The sequence below is a fragment of the Leptinotarsa decemlineata genome, unplaced genomic scaffold (genome assembly GCF_025532065.1).
Source record: "Leptinotarsa decemlineata unplaced genomic scaffold, Ldec_3_MD MMD2_tig00026328_RagTag_RagTag, whole genome shotgun sequence".
In the NCBI taxonomy this organism is placed as follows: domain Eukaryota; kingdom Metazoa; phylum Arthropoda; class Insecta; order Coleoptera; family Chrysomelidae; genus Leptinotarsa; species Leptinotarsa decemlineata.
This window is the reverse complement of record NW_027412688.1, coordinates 26,045,677-26,066,410: the sequence shown is the minus strand read 5'-3', so window position 1 is coordinate 26,066,410 and position 20,734 is coordinate 26,045,677. Positions and strand designations below refer to the sequence as shown.

General features: G+C 32.5%; 1 protein-coding gene across 1 annotated transcript in view; it reads left to right on the top strand.

Moving 5' to 3' along the window:
• Positions 1-1,540: 1,540 nt before the first annotated feature.
• Gapvd1 (GTPase activating protein and VPS9 domains 1) overlaps positions 1,541-20,734 on the top strand; it is a 32,656-nt gene continuing 13,462 nt past the window's right edge. The window contains exons 1-8 of the mRNA XM_023173706.2: positions 1,541-1,704; positions 2,197-2,481; positions 8,294-8,532; positions 10,733-10,900; positions 10,958-11,159; positions 15,036-15,371; positions 15,606-15,783; positions 18,718-19,107. Of these exons, the coding sequence (XP_023029474.2) occupies positions 2,209-2,481; positions 8,294-8,532; positions 10,733-10,900; positions 10,958-11,159; positions 15,036-15,371; positions 15,606-15,783; positions 18,718-19,107 (1,786 nt within the window). The 5' untranslated portion in view covers positions 1,541-1,704; positions 2,197-2,208. The remainder of the gene's footprint in view (positions 1,705-2,196; positions 2,482-8,293; positions 8,533-10,732; positions 10,901-10,957; positions 11,160-15,035; positions 15,372-15,605; positions 15,784-18,717; positions 19,108-20,734) is intronic.

Below are 20,734 nucleotides of genomic sequence, written 5' to 3'. Positions count from 1 at the left end.
ATTGTTTTCGATTTAAGAAAAATATCTGAAGCTTTTGAGGTTGTCAGAAGTCTCAATACTAGCTAGTCCGTTATTCAGGGTTCATATATATGAACAGGCACCCTGCGTTCTTCCTCCAAACACTATTCTGTGGCCAAACTGTACCTTTTCATGAAGAGTGAATTTTTATCGGTTCTGTAGTAAAAGAAAAATGATCATCATGCTTATGATGAGGTTTTGTTGCACGTGCACCAGAATTTTCATGGTCATGAAAACGGCGGAAGCAGTGAATTTCAATTTATCTATTGTTATTGCAATAAGTTTACGATAGTTTACATGTTGCAAGCTTTTGTTTCTTTTCTTTTCATCATTATTATGTCCAAATATAACTTAGAAGTTGTATCTGATCTCCACTCAAAAACAGACAGTTATATAATATGGCTTTCCTTTTCAAAAATAAGCATGATTTAGTAAGAGAGATAACAGTATTGTTTTAAATATGTGGAATTTCTTGAAGTTGCATCAATTATTTTTCTAATTCATTATTGATGTCGTAACTTCTATCATCTGAAAAAAGTCTCTGAGAATATAAAAATAAACTGTGGTCAGATGTGACCTCTATTTTGATTTGACAAATATGACATAAAGTTTAAACATTCGAACTTAAAAGCAGTTGCTGATCGAGCACAAAAATATTTTAAATTTTATCTCCAGGGCTCCAGAGAAAGTTTATATGAGGAGTTAGGAAATAGAGTCGTTTTTGTCAAAGGAGTGCTGAGGTGAGGGAAATTTCGTAACGTCATTGAAGGAAAAGGTATTTGGCCATTCTGCATTCTGAGAGCATTGACAGTTCTGAATAGTTATTCTAGAGTAATAGAATGATTTGTGAATTTTGAATGATTTATTTATCATATTATTTTCATCTATGATGAATATTTTGTAATCTTGTATATATTGTGCCTTTATTATTCTTAATATTTATTCGGCGTTCAGTTCGAAAACAATGACTGAACATCTGACGGGTGAAAAATTGCGAAATCACGTTCGAGAAGTACACTTGCTCTGCTCACTTTGAAAACAGTGATTTTCAGACAAATTTGAAAGAGTAGCTTCTATATATGAAGTTTTTGAGGAATGATTGGTTGACTACAGTCAAGTGATTAAATTAAATCAATAGAATCTTGAGGTGACTTGATTGCTCACTTATTATTGAATATATTTTATAACCTTTAAAATCAAATCAAACACGAAACTAGAATGATTTATTATAATAATTACTATCATGTTGACTTTGTATGTAAATTAGGAATGCCTAATTTGATCAATAGTTCTGCAGTATTATAACGGTTTACTAAGAAAAAATAGATTATATTATGGATTTTCCGGTATACATTCTATATCAGTTCAAATGTAGTTATTTCTCTTTCCAATGACGTCAAAACATGACGGCCAAAATTTTAGACACTCAATAACCCCCCTATAAACTGACTGATTCATCTCGACCACAGAATATTAGTGTTATTGTCAATGGGATTTTAAATGACAAATGACAATGTTGCTAATTCTTCCATCTTCCATAAACCATCTGTGATCTGTGTATCCTCCTATCAAAATTATTTTTCATCCTAGTATTGAAAATATTGATATATATTATTTGTAAATTAGAAATCTGAAACACAACCGATGTGTTTTTAAACAACGTAAATTTGTGTAAATAAATAAAAGGTAGGAAGAAATTTTCATGACAATTATGTCTGTTCTCAGCAATATAAATCAAAATAAAAAATGCTGCTATATGGGACAAAACTCTGTGGGTACTTTCGCAACATTTTTATAGAAATTGTTACCTCTTGTAACTAACATTTCCCATCTTTGATTATCTGTTAAAATTTGGATTGAACCTTTAATTTTTTATTGATATATAGAATGTGGTTCTCCAATTTTGGGAGAGAAAACAAATCTAAACACAAAGCCACTCTCATTGCCATACTTGACGCAGTATTCTAGCATTGTTACCAAAGACCATTGCAATATAATTTTATGTTACTTTGACAAAGTCTTACTTTGATATGAATTCTTTAAAAATACATTAGAATCCTCAGGTTTTTCATTCCTATAAATCCAAAAAATATACAGAAATATTCATTATTAGAATCAAGTTCCTATTTCATTTTGAATACTCTTCTATATTGCTTGAAATGCATTATTTTTTTCCAGGTTCAATTCACAATGAAGAATGAGGAGGAGGAAGAAGTAGATGTGTATAAGCTTATTCTACAGTTACAACACGAAAAATTACTCATTAAAACAGAAAAACATAAGATACAAGAGTTGAATAAATTGATAACTAGCAAAACCCATGACATAATAAGAGATTCTTGGATTACAACAAAGCAACGTTTGTTGTTATATCAACGGGAAAGCACATCCCAAAATTTAAAAAAAATTCATTATTTGCTCAATTCAGAATTTGTGGAAGCCAAACAAATTTTAGGATTCCAGGTAAAATTTTTCATTTAAGGAATAATTTGAGAAATGAAAAGTAGTAGATTAGATATATGAAACATTAGTAAATATTTTGATTGTTGCCAGCAGAAGATTTTGAAAACATTTTTGTGAAATGTTGAGCGGAAAAACACGATTCTGAAGTCAAAATGCAGTGCTCTCCCTTCATTTCAAAATAATGGTCCCCCGAAGGTCAAAAGAAGGTAACATTCCATCTTTTTTTACACCAAAAAACGATCAAGATACTCATGATTTTATTCACCACTTCACCTTTACTCATTTTTTTACCATGCTTCAAAAGTTTATGCAAAAATTTATTTTTTCCATGGAAAAACGTATTTTTTTTCGATTGGTGTCGAAAGGTTATCATCACCTCACTGCAAATCATAGCGTGAATTTTGTCAACGCTGACAGTGATATGTTTTTGTGATTTCAATTTTTTTGATAATTACTGAAAATTCATTAATACAATAAAAATATAGTGTAAAAAATGATGGAATTGTCGGAATTTGACTCATGTCAAAATTGGTGTATAGTGGGAAAAAAGGCAGAATTGTTAGCATTGAGCTATAGTTGTAATTAAAAGAAAGAATTACACCCTCTTTTCACCTATATGTTTTCTCCAACTGACCTCTTAGATATAACAAAGGTGTTAGTTTTAGTAGTGTCAACTATTGATATTTTTTTATAATTAATAAAAAAACAATCAAAATAGAAATATAACGTGAAAGGAAGGCAGATTTGTCAGCATTTGACTTTGGGTCAAAGTTGAAACAAAAAATTATTGGAATTTGGCTTCAGTCGAAATTAGTGTATAGATAAATAGGTAGATATTTTCTTCATGCTATTACACAATAGTGTCAAAATATATACCATGATAAAATATCTCAAAATGAGTGTGGCTTTACATGAAAATGTACTTTTTTTGATAATGCGTATTTTGTCTTTAATCGAGGACCGCCTGCCTGGTACTGACGATACTCAACAGGCTGAAACAGTTGTCTCCCGGTGGCTCCTAAATTGAAATCAATATGGCACTTATCAGAAGAGTACTTATCTATTTATCTTTTGATTTTCATGGAATTATTTTCCAGCAGCTTGACGGCATTAACATTTCTCAATTTCATATCATTTCTTGAAACATGTGGATTCATTTTCCGATGGAATTCCAGGATAGCTTTCAAAATTTCTGCTACCGCAGTTGTCGGTTGATTAGTCAAACCACTAACACTGAAATGAAAACTTGGCAAGCCAATAGGTGGTTCTACTTATGTCTCGCTTGTTACGCAGTACTTTTCTTACTTATTCACATTTTGTCTTCAGTCGAGGCCGCCTTCCCAGTAGTGAGGATGCCCTACAGGCTGAAACAGCTATCTATCAGTGGTTTTTAGATTAAAATCAATATGGGAATGATCGGTATAGTACTTATCTATTTATCTTTTGATTTTTATGGAATTATTTTCCAGCAGTTTGACTGCAATAACCTTTCTTGATTATATATACATATATATATATATATATATATATATATATATATATATATATATATATATATATATATATATATATATATATATATATATATATATATATATACAGGGCTTTTCATGATGAGCGTTAATAAGTCGTTTCTGACAAACTATTTAACGGATCAACCTGACAATTTCACAGTATGCATAAATCAATATGACCTACACGCCTAAAATATTTCAGACGAAGCGACTTTGTCGCTTCTACTATAAAGTAGCGGCTTCTTTAATTTTCCAAATGAAACACCCCGTATATAATATCATATTATGATTCATTATCACTTTGTCAACAAATTCATATACTATTTCCCTATACCTATCTATTACCGTTTAGAAGATATAAATTAATTTCGATATTTTTTTTACCAAACATGAACTTTCATAAATGCTGATAATCTTGAACTCTCTTTCACTAAAACGATCAAATTTGAAATGGAGTGGAGTGATACTATGAGGATCTTCACTCCGAGTCATATTTTCATTTGTCCCATACAGGGTCTTCAAAAAATGCAGATACTTTGATCTCATGAAAAAATGAGTGGAATTCAATTTTTTCAAATGAAACACCTTGTATATTTCAACATTTTTGAGCTCTACATCCAATTTAAAATTAACTTTGTTCAGATAATACTATTTCTATTTTGAACCGTTTTCGAGATAAACTGTTTCAAACGGAAACTGACGTGGTATTCTTGCTCGTTTTTTTGAATTCATCACTTATTTTGGATATTCAACATTTTTTTTTATACTTAGTAATATTTCTTTTTGTCTAGTTTTTTAACTGTCTCAGATCATTCAATTCGAAATTGGTATGTACCTACCTTAGAAAAAGTTACAATTTGTATACATTGAGGTATTGGTCTCTAACGTACAACAGTACACATTAATATTTTTTAATAGTGTGCTTTGGAAAAATAAATAAACCAATTATTTAACGTCAGACTTTCGTTGGTGGTTTTGACTGCTGATTGTGATAGCTACCAATTATAATAGAATAATGTCAAGATTAGGTTACAGTAATGAAGATTTCTTGAATTTATTAATAATTTATGGTGAGTGCAATAGAATTGCAAGTAGAACATGCCGAGTATTTCATGAAAGATATCCACAACTTCCGAAGCCAAATAATAATGTGATAAATCGACTACTAAAAAACTGTAGGTTGAATGGAACCTTCCGTCCAAAAATCATTCGTAAGAAGACTAAAGTGGATGATGATGACAATGGTATAACAGTTTTGGGATACTTTCATGCATTTCCAAATGCTTCTCTGCACGAGGCTGAAAGGGAGATAGGTATACCCTACGTGACAATTTGTCGAATTCTTAATAAGCATAAATGGCATCCCTATAAGTTCTACTGTGTCCAACATTTGAAAGAGACTGATTTACCTCGTAGAGTGGAATTCTTTGAATGGTTACTTGTCAAGACTCAAGAGGATGAACATTTCCTTGACAATATCATATGGACAGATGAGGCCAAGTTCACAAAAAATGGAGTTTTCAATAGACACAACAGTCATTATTGGGCGCCAGAAAATCCCCATGTTGTCCGCCAAAGGGGTTTTCAAGAAAGATGGCAATTCAATGTATTTTGTGCCATAAAGAATGAGTCAATTTTTTATATCGAGTTTTATGATGATAATTTGAATGCATCAAAATATGAAGATTTACTGAGGAATGGAATTCAAATGATTTTAAATAATAGACCAGGAAGAGAACGTGTATGGTACCAAATGGATGGTGCTCCACCCCATAATTCTCATTCAGTCAGCGAAGCTTTAACCGAAATCTTCGAAGACAGATGGATTGGTAATAATGGACCTTTTCGTTGGCAATCCATTAGATTATTTCGTGTGGGGTTTCATTAAAAATATGGTTTACTCTACTCCAATAACGACAATGGAAGATATGAAATCGAGAGTTACAACTGCTTTCAATAGTTTGACTCCAGACTTGATCAGAAGCGCTACACATGACAATCTTTTGAAGAGATTACATGTTTGTTTAAGTAGAGGTGGAGATGTATTTGAACATATTCTGAAATACACTGACGATTAAATTAACTCATTAATTTATGGGTTTATTATTTTCAATTCGTGTTTCAGCGTTAATAAAACTATTGTTTGAAGAGATGTTTCATTCGATGGTAGAGGAGTATTTTAATAATTATCTATTCATTGTATTATCTGTGACTAATTGAGAAACATCAAACGATATCTGTTTTACAGAAATGAGTGATGAACAAGGAAACCATGTCAATTTCCGTTTGAAACAGTTTATCTCGAAAACGGTTAAAAATAGAAATAGTATTATCTGAACAAAGTTAATCTAAAATTGGATGTAGAGCTCAAAAATGTTGAAATATACAGGGTGTTCCATTTGAAAAAATTGAGTTCCACTCATTTTTTCATGAGATCAAAGTATCTGCATTTTTTGAAGGCTCTGTATGAGGCAAATGAAAATATGACTCGGAGTGCAGATCCTCATAGTATCACCCCATTCCATTTCAAATTTGATCGTTTTAGTGCAAGAGAGTTCAAGATTATCAGCATTTATAAAAGTTCATGTTTGGTAAAAAAAATATCGAAATTAATTTATATCATCTAAACGGTAATAGATAGGTATAGGGAAATAGTATATGAATTTGTTGACAAAGTGATAATGAATGATAATATGATATTATATACGGGACGTTCCATTTGAAAAATCAAAGAAGCCGGTAGGTCATATTGACTTATGCATACTGTGGACTTTTCAGGTTGATCCCTATTCAACGGCTAATTAACGCTCATCATGAAAAGCCCTGTATGTATATATATATATATATATATATATATATATATATATATATATATATATATATATATATATATATATAAAATAAATAAATTGGTAAGTACTTTTTGATAATTCCCATATTGATTTCAATTAAAGAGCCACCGGTAGACAGCTGTTTCAGCCTATTGGGCATCGTCAGTACCGGGCAGGCGGTCGTCGATTGAAGACAAAATGAGACGTAATGCATATTGAGTTCATTCACGTTGAAAGACAAAATGAGAAAAAACCAAGAAAGTACTTGATAAAAATAGCTGCGAAAACGCAAGCGAAACATAAGTGGAACCACCTATTGGTGTGACACCCAAGTCAACTTGCCAAGTTTTCATGTCAGTGTTGGTGGTTTGACCAATCAACCGACAACTGCGGTAGCAGAAATTTGGGAAGCTAACCTGAAATGCCATCGGAAAAAGAATCTACGTGTTTCTAGAAATGATATGAAATCTAGAAAGGTTAATGCAGTCAAACTGCTGGAAAATAATTTCATGAAAATCAAAAAACAAATAGATAAGTACTTTTTGATCATTCCCATATTGATTTCAATTTAAGAGCCACCGGTAGACAGCTGTTTCAGCCTATTGGGCATCGTCAGTACCGGGCAGGCGGTCCTCGATTGAAAACAAACAAAACAAAAACAGTCTCATTTTGAAATCAATATATATATCAATATATATATATATATATATATATATATATATATATATATATATATATATATATATATGTCAAATTATGTTCATTATTATATTATATTATTATTAACATACCGATGTCTAAATATTTTTTGGTTGTATGATTGTTTTTTTTTATTAATGAACAGATTATAATTCTTTTAATACATACTTATTTCATGTTTGTATTATTATAGCTTTGTTCTTTCACTTACGACCTGATGGTTTTATCTGTAGCCTGCAGGTTCTGTTATTACTAGTCCAATAAGTTTATATATATGATATGTGTCTTTTATACATTTGTATGGACTTTGGTGACGAATAAATTTGATTTGATTTGAAAAAAATGGGGGAAAACAATAAGCCCTTAGGGCAGTCGGAAGCAATAAAAAACTTCCAACAAAACTAACGAAAAATTCCTTGTAAAATTATATTTTGACATCATTACATCATAAACAGGTTGAGAAGATTAAAATATTTTTATACAAAAAGATGGAACTTGCAAGTGATCAAACATCTGCAGCTTACGATTATGGAAGAAGTGTTATTTTAAAAGTTATTATGACTAAAAGTGAATTCCAAAAATCATTAATTTTTTGGAATTTGATTCGCTGTCTGTGGAAGTAGATAGAAATGTTAATTTTTGACTTCAGATTCGTGATTGACAGACAAGAAAAATTAGGCAATTGAAATTTTCTGAAAAACTAATGGAATCCATTAAAATAAATATTTACTGATCATATAAAGAAATCATCAACTGGATTTATTTCAGAATTCTGTAAAGATTTCCAACTTGCTTCAAGCACTTCGTACCCAACCGAAAGAGCTAGCAAAATGGTTAATTGCGGGAGAACAATTAGCGGAGGATTCACAAAATTATCTGTTTCTTTTAGAAAACATTGTTGTTGGCCTGTATGGTTGCTTCATTTTTCCAGAAGATGCAAGGTACATGCTTACTTTGCTGTATGAGCTTGCTAAGGTACAACTGCTGAACTGCGAAGATCCAAGAAGGTAAGGTAATGAAAACTAAAGAGATTTGTTGTAGAATTGCAAAAATAAATATATTTCATTCGAGTTCAGTTGCAATTAGGAATGCTAAATTCTTTAAAAAAGTGTTGAATGACGAATTGTTTACTTCTTTGATGATGACTCTGCTCTTTCATCTTTGAAAATGTTTCCAAAGAAAAAATTATATAAGTCATAAATTTTAAAATCATCTATGTATGAAGTAACATTTGATTATAGCCTAGTGCATATAAAATAGGATTTTTGTGGGAGACATATTAATATAATACAATCTTTGAATCCACTGAAATAGAGGAATGCGGGTTTAAAAATGATTTTGTTTTTCTCCACACGGTTATAGACCAGGTGATATAAACTGTTCTAATTGTTTAATTAATTCGTATTTCTAGTATTTCAACTATCAGTCTTGCTCTGTTTGAATTACAGATAAACCAAACAACTAATTCTGAATATTTCAATGCAATATCCAAGTCATATTACTCGAAAATTCTTTTAATGGTGATGTCATATGAATTATCTTTAATCAATTGATAAAATAAATCACTGGGTCATAGTTATTCATGCCACATACCTTTTTCATTTTAATGTATTATGTTAGAATTGCTTAATAATGTGTGAAAAGGAAAATATTTTAAAGAGAGATTAGTTTTTGGGATTACATTTTTTCAGCTTTCTGCTTCTTAATAATTAATCAAAAAATAAGGGAAACTTCCAGAGAAGGCAAGGAAAAAAATAAACTTTCTTTTAGAGACCAACTGCATATCCGTAATTTGCCCGATTCCTCTGAATAAGGAAGAAAAACTTTCTTATTAGTGGGCTATGCCCACTGACTAATAAGAAAGATTTTATTCATGTGAAAAGATACACAAGATCATTATTCAAGATTATTTTAGTCAAAATCTACCTACAAGATTCTCTTTTGATCTCAAACTGGAATTTGAGAATTTGGGTAAAACAGTTACTTTCCTATCCTTATCACTTTTTGGAGCCCGTTGAAAACAGGCATAATAGGAATTATTCATATAGAAGCTGAGACTTCGAGATACAACTTTCATACTCGCAGTAAACTCACATACTAGTGATGTGCCGAGTACGGTTTGACTCGACTCCTGCTTTAGAACTAGCCTACTTGAATAGCAATTTATTTTGATTCAAGTACGCCGGATTCGATCCTGGTACTTGAGTCAGGAAGAATCGATTCATACTCGCTAACTCGATTCTATTTATGCGAGTCCAACTGACTCGAGTCAGTTGGCTTTGGTACGATGTAAAGTCGCCAGCACGTCAAGCTATACAAATCTGTCAAATTTCTGTAATCGATTTTGAACTTTATAGCGAAATAATAAGGTTGGTTTCCGTTTGGGAAAATTTGACAGTTTGTGGTAACTTGATGGGCTGCCCACCGTACGATCGTCTATTCCTAATCGTACGCAAAATATAGTCTTTTCAAATATTAGAATAAAATGAGAAAACAAAATCCGATTAATTTTATTTGTCGATATAAAAAATCAATAACAACCTACAGTATTGTTTTTTTATTGTTCATAATGAACTCATCCAACCATTTTTAAACTTGAACAAGCTTTAAACTTTTTTTTCGTATTTTTGAGAATGCATCCAATATTTTTAAAACTCCATAGCTTATCGATGATACCGGGGTTCCCCACGCAATTTAACTCTTACTTCGAGGTTATGTTACGACATTATAATACAAATACAGACTCGAATTTCTAGACTCGAGTCCATCGGACTCGATCCGTCAAGAACAGCGACTTGGTACTCTAGATTCCATTCGACCTCAGCCTACTAGCCCGGAATTTGTTCTCTTCAATCACCTTGGTACAATCAATATTGTGAAAGACTTTAGCTATTTCAATCTACACTGGAGGTCCACTGGAATCTATTTTCATAGATAAAAATACAGAAACTAATTGTATTTTCTAAATAAGCACTTACCCAGTTGAATGTATTGTGTTCTATGCCTAATATCACGAGGATAATATTCAATACACTTCCTAAGAAACATCCTAGGAAAGTTTCTAGGTATAACCCCGTATCTGCCTTATATTTCTACACACTTCAATTGTTTGTGGAAATCTTCATTTGCATCTGGATCTAGAAATTTGCCATCAACTGTTCCAAAATTATGCAACACTATTTTATATTATTCTATTTCGATTTTCAGAATTATTAAACAAAGAACTTGCTCCTTCAAACATTTATATTTTCTATTCCACGAAGTGTTGCAATCTGCCAAATTCTTCCTGAGTGCCGCCATGGAGATTCCTATCATACAAATGATGTCTTGCACAGATTATCACTTAGATGTGGACCCTGAAAAAACGGCCATGAGGTAAAACAATTTATTATGAATGAAACATTCAGTTTGAAATCGAGTTTATGATTCTAGGTTCAAACAAGATGAAAATGAAGTTGCCAGTTTATTTCAAGATGTGGAGGAGTACAGGAGAGATGTTATAATAAAACTGGTTGAGTTCACCAATCATTTTATAACATCACTTTTAGAGAATGTGTACAGCTTTCCAAAGTCTGTTGCTTGGATTGTGTCCCAAATAGCAAAAATCATTGAGAAATCTTTCAGCGGCAAACAGGTATGAACCAATAATTTCATCAATATCTCTGTTTACTCAAGAGTTGGGGGGTTGTCAAAATAAGAAAAAAAAAAAGATTTTCCAAGATAGTCTTTTAAACAAATAGTATCAAATTTTGACCTGATTTGAGAATGTAGGTTAGGTTAGGTCCAAAGTGAGTGGGTCTATTCGACCCTACATCGCAACCCGCAAGGTTTTATTGTGGCCCACACCTATTCACACTCGACCAAATAAACCAAGCTTTTTAACGAAGCCGATTAGTTTGTATGCTGAGTGGTCTTTCAGGTCAGATGGTAAGAGTACGGTTCTGCCGAACTCTAAAAACCAGAATTGAATAGAACTGGCCGATACTTGATGAAAATCGATTTTAAAAAACTAATCAATATAGTTTATTGTATGATTTTCACTATAAACTTATAGCAGGGCTTTTTCGCATCTGGTTTTGGTGAATCATCACCTGAGGGCAAACGTTTGCTAACCTGTTCTTGGGGGGTTTGTTCCTCCATCTGAGACAGATTCTGCGTACGCCGCTCAAGAATTTGCCAGGCAGTTTTGAGGAGACGACTCAGTCGTTTCCTGGCTGCACCACCACAGCTTTTTTTAGGTTCAGTTATTGGATCAGGAGTTGGAGAGTTGAGAAGCTCTCGCTCCTGATCTAAATTTACAGGGAGGTCAGTTGGAGTCGTAAGCTCTACATCCATTTCCTCTGTAGACTCAGCGTCAGAAATAATTTTTAAGTTTACTCTGTCCATAAAATTCCCACGAGTAGCTAGGGAAAGAAGGTTAATCACGGCAGAACCCCGCATTACCGTGACAAGGCGATGCTACAACAAGAGGGCGTCCGGTATCTCAAAGGTTCCGTAGAGACAGCTGATAGGCTCAGTGTCATTCATCCTCTCGGCACGGATACACACACCTTAGGATTAAGCCATCGTTGGAATGCCATTCAGTTAGGGAATAACAGAACCGTAAGTGATTCTGTCATTCCCGTATCCAGCGGGGATACGTGGAAGCAGGCATATGATGGCCGGTTTGGTTAGTACCAGATCTGCTGACACATTTCAAGTATCACAGGGAGGTATCACAGTTGAAATTATGGTTCAATTTTTCTTTGAAGATACAGTGCCAACTGTCTTCATTTCAAGTATTTTGTTTCAATTTTCACTAATTTCAAAAACAGAATTTCCAAATATATTCTTTATGATCTGATGGGTGCGGATGTATTATTTACTATTCTACCTATTTTACTTTTTTTATGTACTTCAAAATGGGGTTTTTCCATCTTATAGCTAAATAAGTAGGTATACCAAGATGGCAGCCGACAAAAGTGTTGGTTTAGATGGGTCAAAAAAATGTTGCAATTATTGTAAAAAATACATCAATTCGGGGTTATACTGTGTCACCTGTGATTCTACCTACCACAACAGTTGTGCAAAACGAGTTAAAGTATTTTGTGATGTGTTTCCTAACATAATATACCAGACAGCAGATCAAAATACAGAGGTTCTATCTGAAGTGGATTACTTGAAAGAGGAGAACAAGCTCCTGAGGCAGATAATTTTGGACAAGGACACAATTATCAGTGATGAAGAAACTCTCATAACACTTCTCAAAGAAAAAATAACTTTGTTAGAAAGCATTTCACTTCGCTTATTGGTAAATCCAGTATATGACAAGGCATCTCTTGAAATTAACTCATTTAATTCCACTGGTGGGACAAAAAAAGCTGAGAATAAAAACGTATCTCAGCAGACAAACAAAAGTAGCAAAAAGACATCCAAAGATAGCAATTGGGCGGACACAGTTGTCTCTTTGGAAATACAGGATGTCCCAAGCAAGACAGTAAACAAAGAATTTCAACTGCTGCAAGAAAAAACATTAAAGAAGTGCAGTGGAATTATTCACCTGAATGACGATCTTGAAGTTAACCATGACAGCATCTCCAATGATAACGATTGGAAATCAGTCTCTTACAAGAAACACATAAATAAAAAAAATTGATGGGTCACCATTTCCTCCTAAATCGTATGGCACAGGGCAACCGAACAACCTACTCCCAGTTGCACCAAAAAGAAATTGGATTTGGATTGGTGGTCTTGATCAGTGCACCACCCTTGAAAATGTTGAACGATATTTGAGGAAGCTTTTCCAGATAAAAGCATTGACTTTTGACCTGAAATCAAAAAGAAGTGCTTTAAAATAGGAAGTTTCGATTTACCTTTGGATGAACTTCTGGATCCTGATAACTGGCCCTCTAATTTATCTATACGTCCCTTTCATGATCAGTGATCAACAATATGCTACATATATCACATCCAAAATCTCTGCTGATGGTAACTCAGGGGTTTTATCCGATTAAAAACAAAGTAATAACTATTCATTAAAAATACTTCAATTGAATGCACAGTCAGTGACTAATAAAATTAACAAATTGGAAGTTCTCGCATCAGAAGAGATACCGGACATTATTAGTATTGTTGAACACTGGTGTGATATTGAAAATATTGAGTTCATGTCTATACCTGGTTATGAAATTGTATCCAAATTTTGTCGCTCAACTCATATACGTGGGGGAACGGCAATTTATGTTAAATCATCCAATGTATCGCGGAGCCTAATTTTTGAGAGATGGTCCGAAGAAATCCATTGTGAATGCAGTGGGATAAAATTAGTTATAGAGGACAGAAAGATTTGTATACTTAGTATTTATAGATCTCCAAACGGTAACTTTGATACATTTTTGCATAAATTATTTTGCATATTAGAGAATAGTCTAGGCTATGCTGATGATATCTTTGTATGTGGTGACTTGAATGTCAATTACCTAGAAAATACTACTGAAAAGATCCAATTAGATGAACTACTACTCAATTTCAATTTACAAGTGACATCTTTGACTCCTACTAGAGTTTTTACCAAACAGTCAGGGAAAACTTCATCTACTGAAGTCGATTACATACTAACAAACGTTGAGAACATGTTTTGCTAATCTAATGTTTATGAAGGTAGTTTCAGTGATCACAAAGTATTCACAGTTTCTTATAATATGCCATTAGAAAAATCTAAAATTGTTGAATAATCTTATGTATAGAGATGTATCAGAGCATAACTTGAAACAACTCTCTTCGACATTGTCCAAAACCAGTTTTGATGTAATATATAACAAAACTGATATAGATGAGAGCTTTCTGGCCTTCATGAATATTATAAGTGATGCTAGCGATAAATGTTGTCCGACCAAAAAACACAAATCGTCCACTAGTAACAAACATAACTGGATAACTCCTGAAGTGAAACAGGCCAGTCTTGATTTGAAAAGTATGCATTGGTTATGTAAAAATACAGGCAACGTGCTGCATACAAAAAAGCGAAGAAAGACTATGAATCAAGCTTCAAAGTTGAATTTTTTCGAAAATGTAATTAAGAATTCCAACAATAAAAATAGAACTGTTTGGAACCTAGTCAACAAAGAAACGAACAGAAAAAAATTCAAAGAGATATTACTCGCAACTATAATAATAAAGTAATCACAGATAGAGATCATGTTGCGAACATATTTGGGGACTATTTCTCTTCAGTGGTAGAAAATAGCTTAGCAGACCATTTTGGCGACAATAGATCATCCGTATAGATCATCATAGAAATTCTCCTATCTTCCAATGATTTTATATTTAACTTGGTTAAGAGTTGACTGTACTCATATTCATTTCGTTGAATTCCAAAGTGAAAAGCACAATTCTTTAAGAATTTCTTTTGAACATTCTCAATCAAATCGATATTTACATTATAGTATGGGTCTCATATAACCGAACAATATTTAAGTATATTTATCACGGAATAGTTATATCATTAGAGATCAAGTGAAACTAATTCTAGGCCAATGCTGTTACCAGTGAGTTGATCTTCACTCTGTATGTATGTCCTGTGATTGTGGATCCAGAGCAGTATGGTATTTGTACTTCTCAAGTGACCGATATCAACAGACATAACCTCATTCAAGTTTGCCAGATACTTCAGTCACTGGCTTTGAGCAAATTCGAGCCGATCGATCCACGATTCTCTGATATTTTCAATTTGTTGGATAAAAACAGGATGAACAATTTCATTGATTTGTTATTTTTTGATATGGATACAGAAGAACCCCCCATTGAATCTTCACCTGCTATTTCAAGGGACATTATGCTTTTTACCGAGGTTGAACTCGACAATCTGGTGAGTTTTTTTCATAAAATTACCAACTCTAAGAAAAATGAATGAGAGAGGGAATATGAACTAGTTTCTAGTGATGAAAATGTAAATTTTGGTAATAAGAAAGGGTAATTATGAGATGAAATATTTTTACAATTATTTTTGGTTCAAAACATTCTGTAATTATTTGAATGGAAAATGTAATATTTATATACAATTTCAAAGTGCCTTACTATTGTAATTGAGTATTCTTTTTAGGTTTCTTTCATGCAGAGAGTACATGTGAAGAGCAATCATAATGAAAACTTTTCGAAAGATACTACAATCGAAGAACATTTAACTTCTTTAACCATACCATCCACGGATAATTCTCCAAAGTCAAGCCGTTCAGTAAATAATGAGGATAACTTGAAACTATCTAATTTCTTCATATCAGGTAAGAGTGGAAATGATTAAACTATCATGTCTTAAACTGTCAAAAATAATAAGTTTTAGGTTACCACCTAATGATAATTTGTAGAATCCTTTATTCACTTATTAGCATAGTTCTAATTGACAATCATGAAGATATGCAGTATAAAAAAAATTGCAAAATAATGGTTGATATTTGAATTGAAGGGGTTATATTTTTAGGAGTGATTAATTTTTGGGAAAGAAAGTTTTTGGCTTTCTACTACTCCATCTTGATACAAAAAATGTGGGAATCTTCCAAAGAAAGGAAGGAAGTAATCAATTTGAAAATAAGTAACTCTATACATGGATGTGTAGATCATGCAAATAAATAACTTTCAGACACAAACTGAAAGAAAGCCCTCCTGAAACAGCTTCTTTCATATAAACATTGAATTACACGAAAGAAAAAAATCTTTCGAAACAAATACTTTTATATGAACACTGAAGATACTTTCCTCTACTCAGTGTGTATTCCAAACATTCGTTATGGAATAAAATCAGATATCATTCACAGGAGATACTTTCCTCTACTCAGTGTGTATTCCAAACATTCGTTATGAAATAAAATCAGATATCATTCACAGGAGTTCTACTTTAAATGAATGGTAACAGATTGCACTTACATGGAACACTGTCATCCTCACTGGTAGACATCGATGTTTCGCAGTAAGACACTTGCCTTGAGGCTCTTCAGTACCAAATTGGATAACATTATAGAAAAAAAAATTATATATATTTTTTTATTTTTTTCAATTCATTGAACTTAATTAATTGAAAAGCTCAGGAAATAGCATGCAAATAAATAAGTCTATGTTTTTCAAGTAGAATACTTGTATTTATAAGAAAATTATTTTGAAAAATTGCTCAAAAAAATTAATTTTTTACAATAAATTGATTAATTAATGAAGAAAAGAGAAATGAAACTTTCTATATTTTTACCACTTTTATTTGTAACTAACGTTACAATATATAAGGACATTTTCAAACTTATACAATATATGCATTTGAAAATGTCCTTATAGGACGAAACTGCAGTAACGTTAGTTACAAATAAAAGTGGTAAAAAACTTAGAAAGTTTAATTTCTCTTTTCTTCATTATGATTTCCTATCACGTAGTAACGGCTACATCGATCAATTAATTGATTAATTAATCATCATCTTCATCTTCATCACGAACAAGTCTCTGTGATCAGCTGTGATGGCGTCATGGCAACAGAATTCAGAGTGGGGATGGAGTGAGAGAGTAATAGGTAGAGAAAAAGTGAATAGAAAATAGAGGAATAGAAACTTGGAGAGGGAAATATAGATATCACACAGCTGCACGTATTAAACTTTATCAACGAATTTTAATTATTCAGTTCAAAATAAAAAAAATAGCTACGCTCGAGAATGTCCAAATGAAGTTATTTTTCTACAACTTTGCTGCCTTTCCCTTTCTTTACGTTACTCTCAAATTGTCAGATTACTGGAATATACACTTTTTAGCATGTAATTAACTCACCTTACCTTAATCTGACACACTCGAGAATTTCTGATGATCAATTTTCTTTTACTAATCTGATCCTTTATCCCTCACAGGCGGCCTTATATATGGGGCTCATATTTGGTGGAGTTACTTAACCGGGTACAAGGTATCCCCCTGTATATTAATCTGCCGTGCTTTAGCCCGCTTGGGCTCCTCTATTATAGACCGAGACTTATCGAACACACACTCTCTTATTGACGATAACTCTGGACACTCGCATAGGACATGCCTGACAGTTTAATCTTCCTGTTCACACATTCTGCATAGAGGGGTGTCCACTAGCCACATATTAATAATAATAATAATATTATGGAGGTGTTTACTTAGTTGACAGTGGCCGGTCAGAAATCTTACTGTTAAGCTTAGATTTTTCCTGGTCATCGCCAGATATTTCTTCGGTGCCAGCCGAAGGTTATGAACTGGAAAAAATGGGTGCTCCACGATTTGAACGATCAACAGAAATTGTCATGTTTTGGGGTCTCTTCTTTTTTGCTTTTGCGCAACCAAGACGATCCTTTTTTTTGTGATCAAATCGTCCTGTGTGATGAAAAGTGGATCCTCTACAATAACAGGAGACGTTCAAGCCAATAAGCCAATAAAAGAAGGCCGAATCTGCTCTACGACAACTCCTGTCCACCCTTTCACGAGCCACCGTTCGAAAATTAAATGGATTAATAGTCAAAGATTTTTCTCACCCACCATATGCACCCAGACCTCTCGCCAACCGACTATCATCTTTTCAAGCATTTCTATAACTTTCTACTAGAACTTTCGCCAATCAAGACATTGCAAAAACAACCTTCGTCGATTTCATCAAATCTTGAGCACACAATTTTTATGCCGAGTTGATTAATCAGATTGTGTTACAGTGGCAAAAGTACACTGATTGAAATGGCGCTTATTTCGATTAAATTGAATGAGTATTCACTGATATATTACAATTAATTACACTCATAAAAACGGACAAAACTTTTGAAATAACCTAATAGTTTGAAAATGCTACAGTTTTGTATAAAAAGACACCAATTCCAATAATTCTGGAAAATATTTACAAAAAAAATTCATTTAAATCTGAGTACTTGCATTCCACAACTCTAACGCTTTATTCTACTCAGTTAAGGCAAATATTAAAATACATAAAAGGTCACCAATCTACAGAATGAGTAAAATGTATTCTCAGTTACTGAGATCTGTTGACGTGTTTGCAGAGCCACCCCTTGAAGATTTGAAGATGTCATTAAGACTCTGTTGTTTGACCGATAATTTATGTTGTTAGTATTTCATAATAGATTATATTTTCAATCATTAACTGGTCTTCTGAACCCTTATTCTATGTTTTTCTCTTTTTCTATTTATACTTGAATTGTCTTTTAAATGGATATCTTATGTAGGTACGAAAAACCATGTAGTACCAGCAAACACCGACGATGCCAAAAACTCCAACAACGTTATTCTCATATTCCCAGTAGATCAAGTTGCCTCTGATCCTGTAGGACTCATCCCCGAGGGGAAAATAATTGACGCCATACCCCTCAAGAATGACGAGATATTTCAGATCACTCCAGCCAAAGGGCCGACCAATATGCCTGATACTTCTCCTCAGAATGGAGATATGAAACAGTCCTTTGCATATCCTGATGAAGGGTCTATTGGTAACACTTCGGATAATTTGGAAGCGATCTCGGAAGCAGCTAGCAATCATTCAGTGGACAGTAGCATAGAATTGGAAAACGAGGATCAGAATGATAATTTGTCTGATATGGTTTCGGCAAATGTCTCAGGTAACGGATAGTTTTTGAAAATTCATTTTTTAATTTCTAGTGAAATCTAATTTAATAATATAGGGTCTTTCTTCAAGCGTTTCCTATTTTTAAATTTAAATAGAACAAAGTGTTTGTGAGCTATCATCGACATTTTTTATTTGTTTGAAAGACCTACTGATGCCATTATGTGTGGAATAATTTCAATTCATATTTCATATATAGTGTAAATGAAATAACTTCAGTTTTTCAAAATGTACAGCAATGGACCCATGACTACCCTGTTATATCAGCTAATTTCACTGAATTCTCGCCTTTAACAATTAATGAACTAAGAAATATTATATTCTCGCTTGACAAAACTAACAAAGCAGAAATTTTAAATGATAATTTCTTAAAAAAAAGCTTTGATGTGGCTGGGTACGCAATATTAAATTTAATTAACACATCACTTAGAACCGGTGTGTTTCCAGATCAATTTAAGATTTCCACTGTTGTTCCTGTACCGAAAATTAACTCAATTAAAGCTGAACATTTTAGACCATTAAATATACTACCAACTCTTGAAAAAGTGTTAGAAATGTCTGTATATAACCAATTAATTCAGTACTTTAATACCAATAAATTGTTTATAGGCAACCAATCAGGTTTTAGAGCTAGACACTCATGTGAAACGTCTCTACAATTTTTAATAACTGAATGGAAAAATACAATTGATAGAAATCAGTACATTGTTGCGACATTTCTCGACCTTAAAAGGGCATTTGAAACAATTGATCGAAATATTCTACTTGATAAATTAAAATATTATGGGATATCAGGGATTGTTTTCGATTGGATTCAAAGTTACTTATTCAACAGAAGACAAAAAACTAAATTTGGAAAAGAATTGTCAGATGAACTTATAATTGAGAGTGGCATACCCCAGGGTAGTGTGTTAGGTCCATTGCTTTTTATTATTTACCTAAATGATATTAATCACATATCTGGATCACACTGTATAAATCTTTTTGCAGATGATACATTGGTTTATTGTATACATGAAAATTTGGATCAGGCAATTGTTGAAATGAATAGGTCTTTAAATAGCATTGAAACATATTTATTTATTAATAAACTGAAACTAAATGTCAATAAAACAAAAAGTATGATTTTGACATCATCTTATAAGTATGATCAAATTGTTTGGGCAAATGCTGTTATAAATATTAATAATGTTAGCATTGAAATTGTGACTGAAATAAAATATTTGGGTTTCATAATTGATAAAAATTTAAAACTAAATAGTCATGCTGATTTTATTTGTAAAAAAATATCTAAGAAACTTTTTTTTCTCTCTCGTATATGTAAAAAAGTGTCTATGTATGCTAGGTTGACTATTTTTAAAAGCCTAATACAACCTCATTTTGATTATTGTACTACATTACTTTTTCTACTTGGTAAAAATAAAATAGCGCAATTGCAAAAGCTTCAAAATCGGGGCATGCGATTAATATTGGGATGTAGCCGTTACTCAGCAATTAAATCGATGTTACAGTGTCTAAACTGGTTTTCAGTTGAAGAACGTATATTATATATGACTATGATCTTTATATTTAAGCTGCATAAAGGATTGCTACCCAATTACTTTCAAAAATTCTTATTGAGA